The sequence below is a fragment of the Narcine bancroftii genome, chromosome 2 (assembly GCF_036971445.1).
Source record: "Narcine bancroftii isolate sNarBan1 chromosome 2, sNarBan1.hap1, whole genome shotgun sequence".
NCBI lineage: Eukaryota > Metazoa > Chordata > Chondrichthyes > Torpediniformes > Narcinidae > Narcine > Narcine bancroftii.
This window is the reverse complement of record NC_091470.1, coordinates 154955169-154979244: the sequence shown is the minus strand read 5'-3', so window position 1 is coordinate 154979244 and position 24076 is coordinate 154955169. Positions and strand designations below refer to the sequence as shown.

Sequence of the window (24076 nt, the reverse complement as noted above, 5' to 3'; positions counted from 1 at the left end):
TTTTTGGTATATTGTTTTCTGTAATTTTATTTAATATTTGGTTTAGATCTTCCCAAAATTTTTCTACTTTCTCACATGTCCAGATTGCATGAATTGTTGTTCCCATTTCTTTTTTACATCGAAAACATCTATCCGATACTGTTGGGTCCCATTTATTTAACTTTTGAGGTGTAATGTATAGCCTGTGTACCCAGTTATATTGTATCATACATAACCTCGTATTTATTGTATTTCTCATCGTTCCAGAACATAACTTCTCCCATGTTTCCTTTTTTATCTTTATATTTAAATCTTGTTCCCATTTTTGTTTAGTTTTACCATTTGTTTCCTCATTCTCCTTTTCTTGCAGTTTAATATACATATTTGTTATAAATCTTTTGATTATCATTGTATCTGTAATCACATATTCAAAGTTACTTCCCTCTGGTAAACTCAGACTGCTTCCTAATTTGTGCTTCAAGTAGGATCTCAATTGGTAATATGCCAGCACTGTATCTTGAGTTATATTGTATTTATCTTTCATTTGTTCAAAGGATAATAATCTATTTCCTGAAAAACAATTTTCTATTCTTTTCATCCCTTTTTTCTCCCATTCTCTAAAGGAAAGGTTATCTATTGTAAAAGGGAGTAACTTATTTTGCGTCAATATTAGTTTTGGTAATTGATAATTTGTTTTATTCCTTTCTACATGAATCTTTTTCCAAATATTGAGTAGATGATGTAATACTGGAGAACTTCTATGTTGTACCAATTTTTCATCCCATTTATATAATATGTGTTCAGGTATCTTTTCCCCTATTTTATCTAATTCTAATCTAGTCCAATCTGGCTTTTCCCTTGTTTGATAAAAATCTGATAGGTATCTTAATTGGGCGGCTCTATAATAATTTTTAAAGTTTGGCAGTTGTAAGCCTCCTTGTTTATACCATTCTGTTAATTTATCTAGTGCTATCCTTGGTTTCCCCCCTTTCCATAAAAATTTCCTTCTTATTTTCTTTAACTCCTTGAAGAATTTCTCTGTCAGTTGTATTGGCAATGCCTGAAATAGGTATAATATCCTTGGAAAAATGTTCATTTTAATACAGTTTATCCTTCCTATTAGTGTTGGTGGTAAATCTTTCCAATGCTCTAAATCGTCCTGTAATTTTTTCATTAGTGGATAATAATTGAGTTTATATAGTTGGCTGAGATTTTTATTTATTTGTATACCTTGGTATCTTATTGCTTGCATTTGCCATCTGAATGGTGTTTCCTTCTTAAATTTTGAGAAATCCGCATTATTCATTGGCATTGCTTCACTTTTATTTACGTTAATCTTGTAACCCGACACTTCTCCATATTCCTTCAATTTCTTATATAATTCTTTTATTGATAGTTCTGGTTCTGTTAAGTATACTATAACATCATCCGCAAATAAACTGATTTTATATTCCTTGTCTTTTATTTTTATCCCTTTTATATTATTTTCTGTTCTTATCAATTCTGCTAGTGGTTCTATAGCTAATGCGAACAATAAGGGTGATAGTGGGCATCCCTGCCGTGTTGACCTGCTTAAGTTAAATTGCTTTGATATATATCCATTTACTGTCACTTTCGCCAATGGCCCCTTATATAATGCTTTAATCCAATTAATATACTTCTCTGGTAAACTCAATTTTTGCAATACTTTGAATAAATAATTCCATTCTACTCTGTCAAAGGCCTTCTCTGCGTCTAAAGCAACTGCTACTGTTGGCGCTTTACTCCCTTCTACTGCATGAATTAAGTTAATAAATTTACAAATATTGTCTGTTGTGCATCTTTTTTTAATAAATCCAGTTTGGTCTAGATTTACCATTTTCGGTACATACTCTGCTAATCTGTTTGCTAATAGTTTAGCTATTATCTTATAATCTGTGTTAAGTAATGATATTGGTCTATATGACACTGGTGCGAGTGGATCTTTTCCTTGCTTTAGTATTACTGTAATTATTGCTGTTTTACATGAATCTGGTAAGCTTTGTGTTTTATCAATCTGGTTGATTACTTCCAGGAGGGGAGGAATTAATAAATCTTTAAATGTTTTATAGAATTCTATTGGGAATCCATCCTCTCCTGGTGTTTCATTATTTGGTAATTTTTTTATTATCTCTTGTATTTCTACTATTTCAAATGGTTCTGTGAATTTATTTTGTTCCTCTATTTGTAATTTTGGTAGTTCAATTTTAGCCAAAAATTCATCTATTTTGCCTTCTTTCCCTTCGTTTTCAGTTTGGTATAATTGTTCATAGAATTCTCTAAAGTTTTCCTTGATCTCCTTTGGATTATATGTGATTTGTTTGTCTTTTTTCCTTGATGCCAATACCATTTTCTTAGCTTGTTCTGTCTTAAGCTGCCATGCTAGAATTTTGTGCGTTTTTTCCCCTAGTTCATAATATTTCTGTTTTGTCTTCATTATGTTCTTCTCCACCTTATATGTTTGTAGTGTTTCATATTTTATTTTTTTATCTGCCAATTCTCTTCTTTTAGTTGTATCTTCCTTCATTGCTAATTCTTTTTCTATATTTACTATTTCCCTTTCCAACTGCTGTTTCCTGATTATAGTCCTTCTTCATCTTGGTTACATAACTTATTATTTGCCCTCTAATGAACGCTTTCATTGCATCCCATAGTATAAACTTACCTTCCACTGATTCCGTATTTATTTCAAAATACATTTTTATTTATCTTTCAATGAATTCTCTAAAATCCTGCCTTTTGAGTAGCATGGAGTTTAATCTCCATCTATACATTCTTGGCCTTTGTTTTTGTACAGGGTGATGATGGTGGCATCACGAAGATCCTGAGGCAGTTTACCTTGGTCCCAACAAAGCTTGAAAAACTCATGCAGTTTGGCATGCAGAGTTTTGCCGCCAGCCTTCCAGACTTCTGGGGGGATTCCATCCATACCTGCTGCTTTGCCACTTTTCAGTTGTTCGATTGCCTTATATGTCTCATCCAGGGTGGGAACCTCATCCAGCTCTAGCCTTAGGGGCTGTTGAGGGAGCTGGAGCAGGGCGGAATCTTGGACTGAGCGGTTGGTACTGAAAAGAGATTGGAAGTGTTCTGACCATCGGTTTAGGATGGAGATCTTGTCGCTGAGGAGGACTTTGCCGTCTGAGCTGCGCAGCGGGCTTTGGACTTGGGGTGAGGGGCCGTACACAGCCTTTAGAGCCTCGTAGAAACCCCTGAAGTCGCCAATGTCCGCGCTGAGCTGTGTTCGTTTGGCGAGGCTAGTCCACCACTCATTTTGGATCTCCCGGAGTTTGCGCTGAAGATGGCTGCATGCACTACAGGGGAATCACGTTGCTCTCCATTGCAGGCAAAATCTTCGCTAGGATTCTACTAAATAGAATAATACCTAGTGTCGCTGAGAATATTCTCCCAGAATCACAGTGCGGCTTTCGCGCAAACAGAGGAACCACTGACATGGTCTTTGCCCTCAGACAGCTCCAAGAAAAGTGCAGAGAACAAAACAAAGGACTCTACATCACCTTTGTTGACCTCACCAAAGCCTTCGACACCGTGAGCAGGAAAGGGCTTTGGCAAATACTAGAGCGCATCGGATGTCCCCCAAAGTTCCTCAACATGATTATCCAACTGCACGAAAACCAACAAGGTCGGGTCAGATACAGCAATGAGCTCTCTGAACCCTTCTCCATTAACAATGGCGTGAAGCAAGGCTGTGTTCTCGCACCAACCCTCTTTTCAATCTTCTTCAGCATGATGCTGAACCAAGCCATGAAAGACCCCAACAATGAAGACGCTGTTTACATCCGGTACCGCACGGATGGCAGTCTCTTCAATCTGAGGCGCCTGCAAGCTCACACCAAGACACAAGAGAAACTTGTCCGTGAACTACTCTTTGCAGATGATGCCGCTTTAGTTGCCCATTCAGAGCCAGCTCTTCAGCGCTTGACGTCCTGCTTTGCGGAAACTGCCAAAATGTTTGGCCTGGAAGTCAGCCTGAAGAAAACTGAGGTCCTCCATCAGCCAGCTCCCCACCATGACTACCAGCCCCCCCACATCTCCATCGGGCACACAAAACTCAAAACGGTCAACCAGTTTACCTATCTCGGCTGCACCATTTCATCAGATGCAAGGATCGACAATGAGATAGACAACAGACTCGCCAAGGCAAATAGCGCCTTTGGAAGACTACACAAAAGAGTCTGGAAAAACAACCAACTGAAAAACCTCACAAAGATAAGCGTATACAGAGCCGTTGTCATACCCACACTCCTGTTCGGCTCCGAATCATGGGTCCTCTACCGGCACCACCTACGGCTCCTAGAACGCTTCCACCAGCGTTGTCTCCGCTCCATCCTCAACATCCATTGGAGCGCTCACACCCCTAACGTCGAGGTACTCGAGATGGCAGAGGTCGACAGCATCGAGTCCACGCTGCTGAAGATCCAGCTGCGCTGGATGGGTCACGTCTCCAGAATGGAGGACCATCGCCTTCCCAAGATCGTATTATATGGCGAGCTCTCCACTGGCCACCGTGACAGAGGTGCACCAAAGAAAAGGTACAAGGACTGCCTAAAGAAATCTCTTGGTGCCTGCCACATTGACCACCGCCAGTGGGCTGATAACGCCTCAAACCGTGCATCTTGGCGCCTCACAGTTTGGCGGGCAGCAGCCTCCTTTGAAGAAGACCGCAGAGCCCACCTCACTGACAAAAGGCAAAGGAGGAAAAACCCAACACCCAACCCCAACCAACCAATTTTCCCTTGCAACCGCTGCAATCGTGTCTGCCTGTCCCGCATCGGACTGGTCAGCCACAAACGAGCCTGCAGCTGACGTGGACTTTTTACCCCCTCCATAAATCTTCGTCCGCGAAGCCAAGCCAAAGAAAGACATTCTTGGAGACTTTATTGTCAATATTAAAGGTGAATGGTCTGATAATATTCTAGCTTTATATTCTGTTTTTCTTACTCTATCTTGCATACGAGCTGATAACAAAAATAGGTCTATACTTTTTTTTTGAAACTTTATTTATTAATTTTAACATATAAAGAAAGTCAGTAATTCACATACAAAAAAAATACAAAACGAAGTAATACAAATACAAAGTAACATAATTAATTAATACAATACCAATCTCAAAATCTCCCCCTGACAACTAAAAACTAAGACTAAAAGAAAAGAAACAATTTTTAACCCCTAAACTCCCCCCTCCCCACCCCCACAATAAAGAGTGAAGAATTAATAGTTAGTATAAGAGAAAAATAAATTAAAAAAAAATATCTTAAAAAGAAAATCAATATATATTTGAAAAAATATTAATTAAGTATTAATTATTAGTCCACAAAATTTTTATTATATAAAACTATATATAAAAAAAACCAAAAACAAACAAAAAAAAACTTAAAATGAAAAAAAGCCAACTAATAAAAAAAAACTAAAAGGAAAGAAAAAAAACATATGTATAGAAAAAAATATATATAAATGAAAAGTTTTTTTTTAAAAAATAATTCAAACTTATTTAAATTGTATATAATCAATAAATGGAGTCCACTTTAACTCAAAAAGACATCTTATCTTGTATAGAAAATGATATTTTTTCCATAACCAAACAAAACTTCATCTCTGAATACCACCTATCTAAAGACAATACATTTCTATTCTTCCAAGTAATCGTTATACATTTCTTAGCCACTGCCAACGCTAAATAAATAAAAGAAATCTGGTAATTATCTAATTCTAAATCAATCAACGGTTGCATATTCCCTAATAAAAATATATCAGGGTCTAATACAATATGAAGATTATATAGATTATTAAATACAGATTGAATACCTTTCCAAAATTGTTGTAACCGATCACACAACCAAACAGCATTTAAAAAAGTACCAGAAACCTGATCACAACGAAAACAAAGATCTGACTTACTAAAACCAAATTTTTTAAATTTTTCGGGTGTTAAATATAATTGATGTATAAAACTATAATTGATCATCGCCAATCTAGCATTGATCAATTTTCGAACACTGTTACGACAAATTTCAGACCAATCTTCTTCAGTTATTGTTAAGCTTAAATCTTTTTCCCATTTCATTTTATATTTATCCCAATCTATTTTACTTTCACATTCCAACAAAATACGATACAAGCCTGATATATAACCCTTTTTTGGAAATGAGAGTACGTATTTCTCAAAATCAGTTTCAGACAATAAATTCATTTGGCAACCACATACCTGTTTTACAAAAGATCTTAACTGATAATACACAAATATAGAATGACCACTTATATCAAATCTCTTTTGCAATTCTACAAAAGAACAAAAATGACCTTCTAAAAAACAGTCAGATAAATTATGTATTCCTTTCTCCTCCCATTGTTTCAAAATAGTATTAGATACCGTGAAAGGAACAAGTTGATTATTAAATAATGGTAATCTTCCCAACCACTTATTTTTCAATCCCATTTTATGTAATTTACTTGTCCATAAATTCATTAAATGTTTCAATATTGGTACATCATAAGTTCGTAACAAATTTTTATTCCATCAAAATAAAAATTAATTCGAAAATTTTTCAGAAATAACTGCCAATTCTATCTGTGCCCAACTAGGCATTTCTTGTGTGGCCATTAATACGCTAAGAAATCTAAATTGAGCTGCTTCATAATAAAATTGAAAATTAGGTAGTCGTAACCCTCCAAATTGAAAATCCCACATCAATTTTTTCAAAGCCACCCTAGGGAATTTTCCTTTCCACAAAAAATCCCTAATTACCTTATATAAGTCCTTAAAAAATCTTTTTTGTAAACAACAGGGAATTGATTGGAATAAATATTGTATACGAGAAAAAATATTCATTTTTAAAGTATTAATTCTTCCTAATAAACCCAAAGGTAAATCTTTCCATTTAACTAAATCTGCCTTAATCTTCTTCATTAAAGGAAGATAATTAAGTGAATATAAGTTTTGGTAATCAGTATTAACATTAATTCCCAAATATTTAATTTGTTTCGTCCACTTCAAATTCGTAATATTTCTAAACATTGAATAATCATCTTTACTAATTGATAAAATTTCACTTTTAGTCCAATTAACCTTATAACCAGATAATTGACCATAAATCTCTAAAGAATCTTGAAGTGCTGGCAGAGAAACATCAGGATCCACCAAATACAGCAAAACGTCATCCGCAAATAAATTTATTTTATAATCTTCATTCAAAACTCTCATACCTTTGATACTTTCATTCTGACGTATTAATTGTGCTAAAGGTTCAATAACTAAAGCAAACAAAGCGGGTGATAATGGACATCCTTGTCTAGTAGATCTTGTTAAATTAAAAGATTCTGAAAGCAAACCATTAGTAACAACTCTAGCTTTCAGTCCATTATACAAAGCCCTAATCATACCAATAAATGAGGGACCAAACGAAAACTTCTCAAGTACTTGAAATAAAAACTTCCACTCTACTCTATCAAATGCCTTTTCTGCATCCAATGAAACCACCATGTGATTTAGATCTATTTATTAAAGTAATTAATCGTAAAATATTATCCGAAGCATACCTATTTTTAATAAAACCTGTTTGATCACGATGTATTATCTTTGGTAAATACTGAGCTAACCTATTAGCCATAACTTTAGCCATTATTTTATAATCTACATTTAACAATGATATAGGACGGTAAGAAGCTACCTGTAAAGGGTCTTTATCTTTTTTTGGTATAACTGTAATTATAGCATTAGAACAGGACTCAGGTAAATGAAAAGTATCATAAAGTTGTTGTATTACATTCTTAAATAAGGAAGATATATCAACATAAAAAGTCTTATAGAACTCAATAGAAAAACCATCTCCACCGGGCGCTTTTCCATTTGGCATATCTTTTATAGCCATTTCAATGTCATTATCCATAAAAGGTTTATCTAACTCCTGTCTATCTTCTTGAGTTAACTGTGGTAAATTAATATTTTTCAAAAAAGAGTCTATTGCATCTTCTTTTATCTCTTTACATTCAGTCAAATAAAGTTTTTTTATAAAAATTACAAAATTCATCATTAATTTCTTTTTGACTAAAAGTAATACCCGATTTATTTCTAATAGCTGATATAATCCTAGATAACTGTTCTTTTTTTAATTGCCAAGCTAATACTTTATGAGCTTTCTCACCCCATTCATAAAATTTATTTTTGAATGATTCAACAGACATTCAAATCGATATGACTGTAACTTATTATACTTCAACTTTAAATTAGTTAATTGGATCTTTTGAAATTCAGTAGCTTTCTTTTGAAATTATTTTTCACAGATTGTTATTTTCTTCTCCAAATCCTCAGTTTCTCTAACTCTCTCTTTCTACAATTTAGATGCATAACTGATAATTTGACTTCGTAAAAAAGCTTTCATTGCATCCCACAAAACAAACTGATCAGAAACAGAATGAACATTATTAGCAATGAAATCCTCAATTTGTTTTTTCAAATAAACAATAAATTCTGGCTTTTGTAGTAACATAGTATTAAATCTCCATCTTAAAGTATGTTGTGTAACTTGAGAACTTTGATATTCCAATAATAACAATGAATGATCCGAGACTAACCTTGCCTTATAATCCACAGATATAACTTTATCCTGTAAATGTGCCGAAATTACAAAATAATCAAGTCTTGAAAAAGAATTATGTCGAGAAGAATAAAAAGAAAAGTCTTTCTGTGTAGGATTAAATCTAAGCCAAATATCAACTAAATTCAAATTTTTCATCATATTAGCCATATGTATCGCCATCTTTGATTTCTTAATTACCTTTGGATACTTATCCAATAACGGTTCTAATACCATATTTAAATCCCCCCAATCATCACATTGGAATTAGCTTGTCCCAATAATAAAGATATTTCTGTAATAAAAGCAGAGTCTTCAACATTTGGGGCATAAACATCAATCAAAGTCCAAGCTTCATTAGAAATCATACAGTTCAACTTAAGTAATCTTCCTCCATTTTTCTCCTCGTCTTGCAATTGAAACGGTAAATTCTTATGTACCAAAACCGCAACTCCTTTTGCCTTTGAATTAAATGAAGAATAGAAGACTTGTCCAACCCAATCCCGCTTAAGTTTCAAATGTTCTTTATCTGTCAAATGAGTTTCCTGTAAAAAGGCCACATCTACTTTAAATTTTTTTAAATAAGCAAGTACTTTCTTACGCTTTATAGGATTATTCAAACCCTGAACATTAAGAGAAGCAAACTTAAATTTCGACATATCTTTCAACAATTAGAAAAAAAACCCCAACTCTTACCCCTTTACCCTCTCTTAATACAATCAAAAAAAAAGAAAAAAAAGAGAAAAAAAGGAAAAAAAAATTTTTTTTATTAAACAAAAAAAAACCCCTTCACTCTTTAATCTGATAATACAAAAAAAAAGAAAAACCTGGTAGGAGGTTAAAAATACCTCCTCCCGTCTAAACCGCACAATGCGGTAACTCCCCCCAAAAAAATGGGTGTGAGATAACTCACATGTAGCTGATGGCTGCTGGAAAATACTGCCCATCCAGCCCCCTCTCCCAACCCCCATATCATATTAACATAATCATTATCTAAAACCATCTCCAGAATTTTCTTTTAATCAATTTAATCTCTACGGCCACCCTTATCTCCATCTCTTCTTGGGGATCATTTCCCTTCTTCCATCTCCAAATTTTTCTGAACAATTTTATCTCTCTTATCTCCCTTATCTCCATTTCTTCTTGAAGACCGTGGTGCACTACGTCTTTCTTGAAATTGCGTAATTGACAAAGATTGAGCAAAATCCATAGCCTCCTTAGGATTATCAAAAAATTTGGGTTGATAACCATCTTGAAAAATCTTCAATACTGCTGGATATCTAAATGTTGCTTTATATCCTTTTCTCCATAACACTTCTTTCACAGGATTAAATTCACGCCGTTGAAACATAACTTCTTGACTCAAATCCGGATAAAAGAAAACACAATTATTTTCGACCATCAAGGGGGATCTTCTTTGTTGTGCATTTCTTATAGCCGTGCGCAAAATTGTCTCCCTATCGCAATAATTTAAACAACAAACCAAAACCGATCTTGGATTTTATCCTGAAAAAGACTTTCTTCTTAAAGCTCTATGGGCACGTTCCAAAATTAAACCGTCCGAGAACTTATCCCGTCCTAACACCTGCGGGATCCATTCAGTAAAAAATTTTCTTGGATCCGGTCCTTCCATACCTTCTGGTAAACCAACAATTTTTATATTATTCCGTCTAGATTGATTTTCTAAATAATCAACCTTTTTCATCAGATTCTTATTCTGAATTTGTAAATCTTCAATTGTTTTATTTACTTCTTGCATTTGTTCCTGTACTATATCCATTTCATGATCAACATCTTCAAATTTTTCTTTCACTTCAAGCTTGAAAGCTCCATAATCAGCCATCTGTTTAGTGATAGTTTCTGTCAAAACCTTAAGCTCAGTATTAGTTTGAACTACAACTCTGAATAATTGCGACATTGTAAGATATATCTTGGTTCCAAAATTCTGAAAATACATATCCATTTGAGTAGATTCAACTACAATAGGCTTCTGCCGTTTCTGTTTCACTGAAGGATCTTCTATTTCTTCCCTCATTTTAACTTTAGCAGTTTTTCTTATAGTTTGGCTGCATGTAGAAACCCCTGCCACAGCCTCCTCAGCAGTATCTGGAGGTCTGTGGCTAGGGATATTCTTACCCCATATTTTATCAAATACTTCTTGTAAATCGGGTTTTAGTAAAGTCTCCTTTGTTAATAGTACATCTTGCAGCACTGGTGCTTTATCCAAGGTTAAATCTCCACTCCCTGTCGGATTTTCAGCAGACAGCGTCTCAGCTGGTTGTAGGAGTAAAGGTTCATTCATAATATTTACAGCTAGTGCTGATTCTCGCACATGCGCCCGGCTAGCCCTTTGTTCTAAGGGCTGCCGGGCGCCATCTTCAAAGAGTCCTACCGACATAGAACTGGACTCCGCTGCCGAACCTTGGATCTCCTCCCCTGGGTCCATCTCACACTGTAGTCTGGCTTCCCGTGTGCAGGTAGGCTTGGAATCTTTAAGTCCTGGAAAATGTAGTTTCTTGACAATCTGTTGCCGTTTTTTTTTTTACTTTTCTTCAACAACTGTACCATCAGGGATTAGCCTAACACTTCTAACTATTTTTAAACTTTTAAAAAGTTTTAACGGGCATTTCTAGACAAAACAATAACAAAGAGTCGGGAGAGGACTGGAAGGCACGTCTGATCCTTATGCCATCTTGCCACGCCCCCCAAAAATAGGTCTATTCTTGAGTATGTTTTATGTCTAGCCGAGTAATATGAATATTCCTTTTCATTTGGGTGTTGTTTCCTCTATATATCCAAGAGTTGCATTTCTTCCATCGATTTAATTATAAATTTGGTTACTTTGTTCGTTCTGTTAATTTTTTTCCCAGTTTTGTCCATATTTGAATCCAAATTCAGGTTGAAATCCCCTCCTATTAATATGTTCCCTTGCGTATCTGCTATCTTCAAAAAAATATCTTGCATAAACTTTTGATCTTCTTCGTTAGGTGAATATACATTGAGTAGATTCCAAAACTCCGAATATATCTGACATTTTATCATTACATATCTCCCTGCTGAATCTATTATTTCCTCTTCTATTTTAATTGGCACATTTTTACTAATTAATATAGCTACTCCTCTTGCTTTTGAATTATATGACGCTGCTGTTACATGTCCTACCCAATCTCTCTTTAATTTCTTGTGCTCCAATTCAGTTAAATGTGTTTCTTGCACAAATGCTATATCAATTTTTTCTTTTTTCAGTAAATTTAGCAGTTTCTTCCTTTTAATTTGGTTATGTATTCCGTTAATATTTAAAGTCATATAGTTCAGTGTAGCCATTTCATACTTTGTTTATCTTCCCTTTCCGTTTCTCCATCATCACCTTTCCTTCTTATCCATTTCTGCTTTCTTGTTTTGAACACTTTATAAGACATTTCTAAAACATCAAACATTTTCCTTATTCTCCTATTTAAAACTTCTTTAACCCCATTCTCCCCTCCCCCTCCTGAGTTGCCCTTTATCCCTTGTCGGACAACCACATCTCCCCTCTCCATTTGGATTTGTGAATTCACTCACAAACGTCAGCTGATTTTGTAGTGACCGTAACTCCTCCCCACCCAGCCCCCCCAGAAAAGATTTCAATTTTCATATGTAACAAAGGTCACTCTTTTAATTCCCTCCTTATTCCCTCTATTCCCTTTCCCTCCCTTATTAATTCTTGTCTATACTCTATATATTTTCCTCTAAATACGGATACATTCATGTATACACACTATATATATATATATATATATATATACATACATATACACACATATACCCCTTTACACACATACATATAGTTCGTGGTCAATTTTACTCTTATTACATGTCTTCATCTCTCTGCTTGTTTTGTAGTTGTTCTGCAAATTTCCGTGCTTCCTCTGGATCCGAGAATAGTCTGTTTTGTTGCCCAGGAATAACTATTTTAAGTACCGCTGGGTACCTTAACATAAATTTATATCCTTTTTTCCATAAGATCGTTTTCGCTGTATTGAATTCCTTCCTCTTCTTCAGGAGTTCAAAACTTATGTCTGGATAGAACAAATTTTTTTGACTTTTATATTCCAGTGGCTTTTTGTCCTCTCTTACTTTCTTCATTGCTTTCTCCAATATATTTTCTCTTGTTGTATATCTTAAGAATTTTACTAAATGGATCTTGGTTTTTGCTGCGGTTGTGGTTTCGGGGCTAAAGTTCTATGTGCCCTCTCTATTTCCATTTCTTCCTGTAATTCTGGTCTTCCCAGGACCCAGGGGATCCAATCTTTTATAAATTCTCTCATATTCTTGCCTTCTTCATCTTCCTTAAGGCCCACTATCTTTATATTATTTCTTCTATTATAGTTTTCTATTATATCTATCTTCTGAGCTAACAGCTCCTGTGTCTAACTTTTTTATTAGATTCTTCTAATTTCTCTTTTAAGTCTTCTACTTCCATTTCTACAATTGTTTCTCGTTCTTCCATATTTTCCACTCTTTTTCCTAAGTCTGATATGGCCATTTCCATTTTATTCATTTTTTCTTCTGCATTCTTAATTCTTCTTTTTATCTCATTAAATTCTTGTAATTGCCATTCTTTCACTGATTCCATATCTTCTTCTTTCTTTGGCTTGGCTTCGCGGACGAAGATTTATGGAGGGGGTAAAAAGTCCACGTCAGCTGCAGGCTCGTTTGTGGCTGACAAGTCCGATGCGGGACAGGCAGACACGGTTGCAGCGGTTGCAGGGGAAAATTGGATGGTTGGGGTTGGGTGTTGGGTTTTTCCTCCTTTGCCTTTTGTCAGTGAGGTGGGCTCTGCGGTCTTCTTCAAAGGAGGTTGCTGCCCGCCAAACTGTGAGGCGCCAAGATGCACGGTTTGAGGCATTATCAGCCCACTGGCGGTGGTCAATGTGGCAGGCACCAAGAGATTTCTTTAGGCAGTCCTTGTACCTTCCATATATTCTTCCATATATTGTACCTTGTACCTTCCATATATTCTTTAAAAAAAGATACATCCATTATCTTGCCTTTCTCTTCTTCTTCCACTTCTTTCTGTTCTTCTCCTTCTTCTTCTTCTTCTTCTTCCTCTGGATTGACCATCTGTTGTTTCCTTGTTTTCTTTCTACCCTCTTCTTTCTTGTTGTCGTTATTTTCCATGTTCTGCACTTGCTGCTGTGCTGCAGGTGTCTCTCTCAGCTGTGGAGATCGACTCCGCAGCTGTTCCCCCCTCCCGTCAGTGTTTTTTTTTTCATGCGCGGTTGCGCACTTTTACTCTGCTCTGCGAGCCATTTTTGTAGTCCCGAGCCCGGGACTTCCACTGACCTGCGGGAGCAGGCTTCTCTCTCCGCGGCGGGCCTCTTCGGACAGGTAAGGCCTTCACCTTCTTCTTCTGACATTCTTTCTTCTTCTTTTCTTCCCATTGTTTTCAACTTTTCTCTCTTCGCTGCCATTTTCTTCTCACCTTTATTTTTACTTTATTATAAATTTTAATCTTGTACCTTTGTGTTTTGCGTGTTTTTTTTTTAACTTTTCGGGAGAGGGCTGGAATTCCCTGACCGGCCACTACTCCATCACGTGACTCCTTACAGCATCTCAAAGTATCTAAAATTGTCAAGTGTGATTTTCCTTTCATAAAGCCAAACTGACTCTGTTTGACTTTCATGTAGCTTTCGAGATGTCTTGCTAAGGTTTCTGTAATAAAGGATTCCAGTATTTCCCAATAACAGATGTCAAACTAACTTGCATTTTGTTTCCTGCTTCTGTTTCCCTTTTTCTTCAGTTGTGGGGGGCGGGGGAAGTCACTATTTAAAAGTTTTTTAAAAATTTTACTGGAAATCTTCCAGAAGCTGGTAAATGTTTAAAGATCACCATATAGCCATCCTCTACTCCCCTGTATCTGCTTGGTTTCAAGTCCCAAGGCTGAACACTCCAGCATCAATGAAGTTCCAGGGGAAAATGGCACTCATTTCCTGATTAGCGCCTACCATCTTCTTCCATTTGGTGAAATTCCATGTTTATCAATACTTGGAATGAGACCAGGCACAGAATGTCCAATGGGATGAGGGACATCAAACCTATCACCACGAGAGGTCTGGCCAGGGCTCTCCGAGCCCTCGAAGGCATTAGGGTGGAAGAGGTTGGGGGCAGGGTTGGATCTGGTGTGGAGAGAATAAGAATTAGAATCAGAATTTATTTTCATGAACGTGTGAAGGAATTTGTTATTTTGCAGCAGAATTACAGGTTAAAAAAAATTGCTATAAATTATATTTTTTTTTAAATTTGTACAGAAGAAGAAAAAATGGCAGGTCATTGAGGGGAAGAAGAGGGCCCGGCCTGGGTGGTGAGGGTCCTGGAGGACAGAGACTGCTCTCTTGAGACATCTTGAAGATGTCCTTAATGGAGTGAAGACTGATGCTCAGGATGGCACTGGCTATGTTTACAATCCTCCATAGCGTTTTCCTGTCCTGTGCATTTGAACCTCCATACCAGACAGTAATACACCCAGTCAGAATGCTCTTCATGGTACACCTGTGTAAATTTGCTAGAGGTAGAACACAGAATTACAGGTTTGAAAATCACACTCGATGATGTTTCCTTCGGGATTTACTCAAATTTCCCAGCTGCTCCTTTCTTCTGCTGGTCCAGGGGTTTACTGAGGAATTCATGATGTTTTATGTGGTGATTGCTTTGCAGGTGTGCAGTGCTGGGGAGAAAGACTCTACGCAAGGGAAGCAGCACGAATGATACAATTTGCAGCAGCAAATTATTACCACAAGTCCCCACTCAGAGGAACACCGAACCAATGACTGCATCTCACCCTCCTGCCCTAACACAGGTACCAGATCCCCGTGTCCAATATTGGTTGATCTCCACACCATGCCATCCCTCACTATGACCCATTTAATACGAGATGGTCTCATTAACCTTGCACCATGAGCTGCAGATTTGCATTGTTCTCTCACAGCCCTTTTGCTTCACTGTGCAGGTCACATATTGGACTAAAATGGAAACAGTAACCATGAATGTCCTTGAAAGCAACCATGGAGCATCAGCTCACTTTCCTCACTGGTGGGTGGGTAAGTTTGGAAGTTTCTTTTTCTTTTCTCTCCAAGTTCTCCTACAACCCAACGTTCTCCAGCCCTCTGTGCCAAACACACATGCAGACATAACTCACATACAAACAATTGATACACATGCATAGTACATATATTAAAATAAATATTCTTGATTGATAAAGTCATGGAGAGTTTTTAGCAGTCTCACTGCCCGTGGGAAGAAACAACAGTTTCTTTTTGCAATCCCACTTGGTCCAGCAGCAGACTCCATCCCCTAGGAGAGATGGGACACTCTCGAGGCCAGAAACCTGCCTTGCATCCCTGAACCCTGTTCCCCAGGTTATGGTTGGACCCTTGGAATCCCACCACTTGCTTCCCTCCTTCCTTGGTCCTGCAGTCTTACAATCATGGTTTGTGAACCTCTGTCCCCAGGGAGGGGGGTGGGGAATGTGACCCACCAGTTCCTACCCTGAGGCTGAAGTGAAGTGCTGGAGTGAAGTGCTGCCCACTGTTCGCTTCTTCCCTTCTGTTTGTCTCAATTTAGATTTTAAAATTTAGACAGAGCACAGTAACGAGCAATTTCAGCCCATGTGCCGCCCAATTGGCCTAATTCCTCCAGTATGCTTTGAACGGTGGGAGGAAACCGAAGCCCCCAGAGGAACACCTTGCAAACATTGAGAGAACGTACCAACTTCTTACAGTCAGTGTGGGATTCGAACCCTGGTCCCAATTACTAGTGCTGTAACAATGTTGGGCTGACCACTAAGCTAACCATTCCTCAAATGTTAACATACAACTTCCTTCTGTTATTTTTCAGCATTGTTTTTTGGGATTTTTGCCTTGATTGCTGTGGTAGCTGGGATAACAGTCTGTCTTCATCACAAGAGAAAAGGTACGCGAGAGCAATTTTGTGTTATTTTGGTCGATTGTTCATTTAGTCTTCTCTGTCACTGCCTGCCCTCTGGTGGCCATCCCTGTCTCTGTATTCCCACATAGCTATTAGTTTTCTTGGTGATCTGCAATGTGCTCTGCTCAGGAGATACAGCTCATGTGGCTGTACAAAGCCATTGGCTCACAGATGAAACATACTCCCCTGCCCCCACAAGCCCGCTCTTAATCTGGTTCGGAGCTCTGTGATAGCAGCCCAGTAACCACATAAATGCAAAGCCAACTACTAGCTCATATCGATTAATTGCCTCAGAACGCAATATGAACATCAGAACTTACCTGGACATTGTACTGGGACACCATCAAGTTTGCAAACTCCTCCTCATCTCGAGACGTGAGCCTCAGTTGGGAGAGTTGACCAACAGACCACGCTCCTCCAACAGGATAAACACAACAAAAGGTGCTGGAAGAACACAGCATCCATGGAAATTTTAATTTAAAACATTTTTTACTTTATTTTAAATTTTATTTAGTGCATGGTAGAAACTGATTCCAGGCATTTAAACCCGTGGCACCCACTCAAAATTAAGCTTCCAACCCCATGCCTTTTGAAGGGTGGGAGGAAACCGAAGCACCCAGGGAAACCCCGTGTGGACACGGGGAGAAGCTAAAAACTCCTTACAGACGGTGCCAGATTCGAACCCGGGCTGCTGGCGGCTGTTATATTGTCATACTAACTGCTATGCTCACAGGTGCAATAGATGGTCAATGTTTAGGGCTGTAACCATTCAGAGCGTCTCCAGTTTTCCAGCATCTGCTGTCTTTCTTGTACCTCCCTTGCCATGGCCTGTCCAAATGGCAGGACAAATCCACCAGTGATTTACAGTCAGGGGAAGATGGGGCAGCTACTTCTGCAGAAGTCTCGTGACATTAACATACCCTCTCCTGATTACCACCTACTGCACTCATTCAGCCAAAGTGTGGGTAACTTTAGCTGCCGGGTACCACATGGAAGAAGACGTAAATGTTTTTCAGATAAGGACTTGAAAACCCCTTGCTAATGGCGACTCAGTAGCACCATTACTGGCTATGTCCCACTGTCAGACTGATCTGAAGGACAAACGTACTCAACATCAATTCACCAATCCTACCCATGGCAGCTGCATCAGTCAGTAATTCAATTAGAAGAAGGAACCATCAAACAGTCCTTGAGGAGGCAGCCCCTTATCGCCATTATAGTGTGTAACTAGATTGCTTCAGAAAAGATCTAACAACACAAAGATGGGCATCCATGAAACCCCATGGACCATTGGAACTGTATTCCACCATCCATGCCGTGGCCCAGCTCGATGCTCATCAAGCCAGAGGATTGCTGGACATGTGTTGTGAGTGAGGAAATAGGTTTGGTAGGTCTAAAGGCAAGGACTCTGGACATATAGTTTTGGTAGGGAAGGATTTAATTTACAGAAGGCAAGTGTGGGAAATGGTAACAGATGCAGCATCTCTCTCCCCCCCCCCCCCCGTCTCTCGCTCTCCCTCAAACCCCCCACCCCGTCTCTCTCAATCTCCGTCTCTGTCTGTCTCTGAACGGGTACATACGATGACCAAGGGAAAATCAATACAATGCCCCAGCGCCCCTTGACTCAGTGCAGGCACGGCTCTATGCTACAAAGGACACTAATTAAACACTCCCAACCCATTTAACAGTGCACAACTTACCAACAGTTTCTCCAGCATCCTTCCACATTTCTAGGCCTAGAGTGAAGCAGGGTGGTCCCCAAGCTGGCAAAGAAGGAGAACAAACAACACATGGTACCTTTATAGTGCTGGAGAGGCCAGCCCAGATCGTTTAGCAGGGACCAATGGCTCGTTGCTAGGAGGGTTAATCCAATTACAACAGCCAATGGCCCAAGGCCAAGTACAAGCAGGCTGGAGAGTCCAGTGCAGGTAATTTACATGGGTCCAACAGCAAGGTGTGCACTCATGGGTGGGGAGGAATCAAACCTTGATTGGCAGCTGGTGTGTCCACTGACAAGGTAAACAGAAGTGCTGTCCCAATACAACATGCGATTCACCTCCTGACCCATCAAAATCTTTTTGGTCTGTCACTTTCCCGAGAAGAATGAGAGTGGGTTTTATAGAAATGTATAAAATTATGAAAGGTATAGATCAGATAAAGGTAGGTAAGTTGTTTCCATCGGTGGGGGAGACCAGAACTAGGGGACACAGTCTCAAGATCCAGGGGAGTAGATTAGGACAGAGATGAGGAGGAACTGCTTTACCCGGAGGATGGTGAATCTGTGGAATTCGCTGCTAATTGAAGCAGTGGAGGTGACCTTAGTAAATATATTTAATCAAGGTTGGGTAGATCTTCGCACAGGAAGGCAATTAAAGGATATGGGGAAAAGGCAGGAAGGTGAAGATGAGACCATCACCAAATCAGCCGTGATCTCATTGAATGGCGGAGCAGGGTTGATGGGCTGAGTGGCCTACCCCTGCTCCTATTTCTTATGTTCTTTTGAGTGCATCTCTCTCCCTCAGCACTGGAGAAACTTGATGCTATCCAGGACAAAGCAAGTCACACACCTGAAATATGTGAATGCAGCAAATCACTGTGACTGAGTCGGCAGTTCCCACCCAAGCAGACGGAAGGTTCTGGAACAGGTGCAGAGTAACTTCTCCTTCTGCAGGCTCCTTCCAAGTTACAGAGCATCCTCTCTTGAAAATGTTTCCCTTTTATCCTCATTGTTGTTGGGTCAGAATCCTGCAGCTCCAAGGCTCGTTGAAGTACGCTTGAGGGTCTGCCGGTGCCACCAACATCCCACTCAAGGATAAATATGTCATTTGGGAATGGGGAGTATTCTTCCACCATGGTTCACCTCTTCTCCCACATGCGAGTTGAGCCCTTGGTTATTCAGCTGTACTAAATCAAACCTGCATCTCTACATCCTCCCCAACTGATTTCATGTTACTTTCATTGTTTCTCTTTCAGGGAGGAAGCATGACCTGGAGACTGACATGGTAAGGATTAAAGATATCATTCAGCATCGATGGTTAATGAGGTCACCGACCAAGCTCAGGCCATCGTGTCACGGAAAGATACAGGATGGGGGCAGGCCCTCCCTGTCCAATAGGTCCACTCTGACCCACCCATTTACTCTACTGCTGCACTGACCACATTTTAGTAATTCCGCACACATCAATCCCACCGAGATCCTTCCGCTCACGTACACTTTGGAGACAATTTACACTGGCCGTTTAGCCAGAGGAAGCAAGGAGATCCGGACGAAACCCATGCAGTAGAAGGGAAGGTCGTGCAAACTCCACACAGGCAGTCCGTTTATTATCATCAACCCGACGAAACAGCGTCCCTCCGGTCCATGGGGCACGCACAAAAACATGTCTTATGGTTTGCACAATGAAGCAGCCAGTCAGGTCACTCTCAATTGTGCTCCTCTAAAGTTGTCGAGATGGGGGTCGGTCGCCCTGTCCTCCTCTACTTCCTTGGGAAGTGTAGGCACAGCTGCTCCTTCCTGACTAATGAAGAGGTGTTGTGAGGTCAGGGTAGGTGATCCCTTATGTGCACACCAAGGGACTTGGTGCTCTCCACCCTTTCCGTGACAGAACCACTGATGTGTAGCGGTGAATGGTCGACCAATGGGGAGACAATGTTGATGCTTGGAGATTTTGTTTTAACCAATTCCTTCTTCCTCCAGCCTGTGAGGGATGTCAGTCAAGTGGAGGCCATTTGTTTAATTAGTGGGAATGAAACGGAGGGAGAGGGAATGGTCGCCGGGGATCAGACCTGCAAGCAGAACGGTGGTCCAACGTCTGTGGGGGACCAGCTCCCTTCATTACCCATGAAAAGCAGTGGAGACTCACAAGGCACCAGGAGGAAGCCGGACCTAGGGAATGGCCTCAAGGAAGAGGATCGTTCACAAGCAAACTTTGCTGCTCCGAACAATTACTCACCGATGGATTGCCAGGAAGACCAGGGGTACATCAGCCGGGAATCCCGGCCTAGCTCAGGTAGGACAGCTCATTGGCTGAAGATTAGAAGTGCTCGATCCCAGAGTCTGTCCTAGGTGGGAGCAGCATGGGCCCGCCCTCATCCCATCTCCAAGGCTGGCCTGCTATTAAGCAGCATCTTAGAAAGTCAAGGATATGATGCCAATCATTACTGATGGGCAAAGGAGCATCCCCAAACAGTCATTTCCAAGTGAAGCAACGCTTCACGTGTATCTGTGGGAGTCCGGTGCTCCTGTTGTGGCCTTCTCTACATCGGAGAGACTGGATGCAGACTGGGGGTCGCTTTGCTGAGTACCTTACCTCACTCCACATCAGTGACAGGGATCTCCCAGTGCCCAACCCTTTCAATTCTGCGCCCCACTCCCGTGCTGACATGTCTGTCCGTGGCCTCATGTGCTACCTAAACAGGTCCACCCGTAAATTGGAAGGCATTAACATCGACTTCTCCGGTTTCCACTCGCCCACTCTCCAGTTTCCCTCCTTTCCCTTATCTCCTCCAGTTCTCCACCGCCTTCCCTCTCCATTCGCAGAAACATTGCCCCTCCTGTTCGCTGGTGTGCCCTCCTTCTCTATGACTCCTGCCTGTGAGACTGTACTCCTCCCCATGACCCTCCCTCCCCCCACCATTTTTGTGGGTGGGGGTACTGCCCACATTCTGCTGACACTTTGATGAAGGGCTCAATCCCGCAATATTGGACATGCATCTCTACCTTTGCTACTGTGTTTTTGTTAAACCTGCTGAGTTTCTCCCGCATTGTGTTTTCACTTCAACCACGGTGTCGGCAGATTTTGTAGAGTCTGCAAACACGCGCAACTAGCGCCAGGCGAAAGCTAGTTTCTATCCACTGTCACTCCCGAGAGTCGGTGTACTCAGAGAGAGGTGGTGTCCCTTCAAGTAGTCCTACCGCATCCAATGAAATGAGTTTTCCTCCAACGCCAATTCCCCTGATCGAGTGGTTTCCAGTGAGAGATTGTACCTCTGATCCATTGGAATCCCAGTGGGAGGCTCTTTTGCGGGTCCAGTACTCTAGTGATTTGATGGTTTCAGCTGTCAACACTGATTGGTATTTGTTTATTTAGGAACACCTTCACCCGTTATGGAATTCAGCGGAAATCCAACGGTGAGCGTCACAATAAACACCGGCAAGTGTTTCGTGAACTGCTACCATTACCAGGAGGAGAGGGCGTCTGGGCCAGGGTCAGAGGAGGACCAGTATCATGCTCCGGAGGAGGAGGAAGGCGCAGAAGTGGACGAAGGGTTTCCGATCCAGGAGGAGCAGAGGGATTTAGACTCGGGGAAAGAGGATGGTGGCTCGGCAGAGGCTGCGCACAAGGATTTTTGGCGGTATAATCCAGTGCCACATCAGGAGGAAGGGAAAGAGTCGCACTTTCCGGTGCAGGACACTTCCGGGAATGTTTACTGAGTGAGGAGTGAAGGCCACAGAATGGCCATGTCCTTGCACTGAAGGCAGCTTGTGCCCTGGAGGGCTTGTGAACAAGACTGCTGGTGTTTAACCCTCCTATGGACTCTTGAAATTTCTCTCACTTGTTACATGAACCCAGTGACTGGGGATGTTCACCTTACAGGAATGTCCAGCGTTCATTTCAGTCCTCAACACCTCCTTGAATAAAGCACCACCTTCAGTCTGCTTCAGTTGAAGAGGAGGCTACGGCTTCCACAGATCCCCCTCCCCGACCTCCTCACACTGGTGCTAATTGTGATCAGATACAAGTGGCAGTGACGGAGGAAAATGGAACTTAGGTCCAGTTGGAAAGGAAGGAGAATAGTTGCTAGGATCACGGACGCAGCTGCCATTTTCATGAGTGCTGTTTCAACACAGGAGCAGGGTCACAAACCTGACTGGTGGCAAAACCTTTAATTTTGGATAGAACATAGTTGGATGAGCTCACGGAGACATAAGCGAGGAGATTGTGGATCGAGAGCCTCATTTGATTTTCTGCGGACACAATAGGCCAAATGCTACGATTATCTTGAATTTCTACCACCTGGAAAATGAATCAACAGCACCTGTGTTTTAGCCACTGTGTCATCCAGTCTCAACTTTAGATCACATTGTACATCATACCTGGATAAATGATGACCAAACATGACACGGCTCTGAGCTCTTCAGTCTGCTATCCACTGCAATGGAGCTGACACGTTCCACCAATAGCTGTCACTGAATGTGCAAGAATTGGCAGTAAAATAGATGAAAGTCCAAATTGGGTTAAGGGTGAAAGGGGAGCAGTTTAGGGGATCATTAGAGGGGATTTCCTCACGCAGAGAGTGGTGGGAGTGTGGAACGAGCTGCCAGCTGAAGCGAAACAGAAAGCTATCTTAACTGCAAAGAGGCAATTCTGAGTGAAGATAGACTCAGAATCAGATACTCGCCTGCTCCTGCAGATCTTGCAGGCCGTTACATTCCACAAGGTGAAGCCAAACATCATAAATGCCTGTGAGGCTTCATTCCCTGATGGGCTGAACACCCTTTATGCTCACTTTGAAAAGGAGAATTCAACTGTGCCAGTGGGAATCCCTGCAGAAGCTGGCGACCCTATGATATCTGTCTCAGAGGCCAACATCAGAACATCTTTCAAGAGGGTGAACCCTCGCGAGGCGACAGGTCCTGACGGCGTGCCTGACTGGGCATTGAGAATCTGTGGCCACCCAACGAGTTGGAATATTCATGGATGTTTTAAATCTCTCACGGATGCAGTCAGAAGTTCTCACCTGCTTCAAAAGGGCATGAATCATACCAGTGCCCAAGAAAAGCTGAGTGAGCCTGCTTCAATGACTCCTCAATGAGGACTGGTTTGTTCTCTCTTGAATTCCCCTTTATTAAGTCCGCAGTCGGTTTCCTCAGCTTTGTAAATTGTTGAGCGCAAGGTCATTGCGGTGACACCACTCAATCTGCTGTTCCATCTCCCTCCTGGACGCTTCCAGGCCCCAGAAGCACTCACATCTACTGCGATGACATGCTTGAAAGGTTAGTCATGGCCAGAATTAACTCGCACCCAAGTAAAGACCTGGACCCACTGCATTCACCTACTGCTACAATTGTTCCACAGCAGATGCAATCTCACTGGCTCTCCACCCAGCCCTGGATCACCTGGACAACCGGCACTCATACATCAGGCTGCTTTTCATCGACGACAGCTCAGCTTTCAACACCACTGCACCCTCAGTTCTGGTCAACGAGCTTCAAAACCTGGGCCTCTGCACTTCCATCTGTAATTGGATGCTTGAGTTTCTAATCGAAGAGCACAGTCAGTGGTCTCGGTAACAATGCCTCCTCCCCACTGGCAATCAACACTCAAACTCACTACTCTCTCTCTACACCCACGACTGTGTGGCCAGGCACAATTCAAATACCATCTACAAATTTGCCGATGACACCACGGTTGTCGGCAGAATCACAGACGGCAACGAGGAAGTGTCCAGGAGGGAGATGGATCAGCTGGTTGAGTGGCGTCACCACAACAACCTTGCACTCAACTATTTACAAAGCTGAG

General features: G+C 40.7%; 1 protein-coding gene across 3 annotated transcripts in view; it reads left to right on the top strand.

Annotated features, from left to right (window-relative positions):
* The window catches only part of LOC138754428 (tumor necrosis factor receptor superfamily member 1B-like), a 55050-nt gene extending 31233 nt beyond the window's left edge, over positions 1-23817 (top strand). For all 3 annotated transcript variants that reach the window (XM_069918690.1, XM_069918689.1, XM_069918691.1), the window contains 6 exons: positions 15285-15426; positions 15577-15667; positions 16464-16538; positions 19527-19555; positions 20251-20563; positions 21644-23817. In XM_069918690.1, the coding sequence (XP_069774791.1) occupies positions 15285-15426; positions 15577-15667; positions 16464-16538; positions 19527-19555; positions 20251-20563; positions 21644-21987 (994 nt within the window). In that variant the 3' untranslated portion in view covers positions 21988-23817. The remainder of the gene's footprint in view (positions 1-15284; positions 15427-15576; positions 15668-16463; positions 16539-19526; positions 19556-20250; positions 20564-21643) is intronic.
* Positions 23818-24076: the final 259 nt, after the last annotated feature.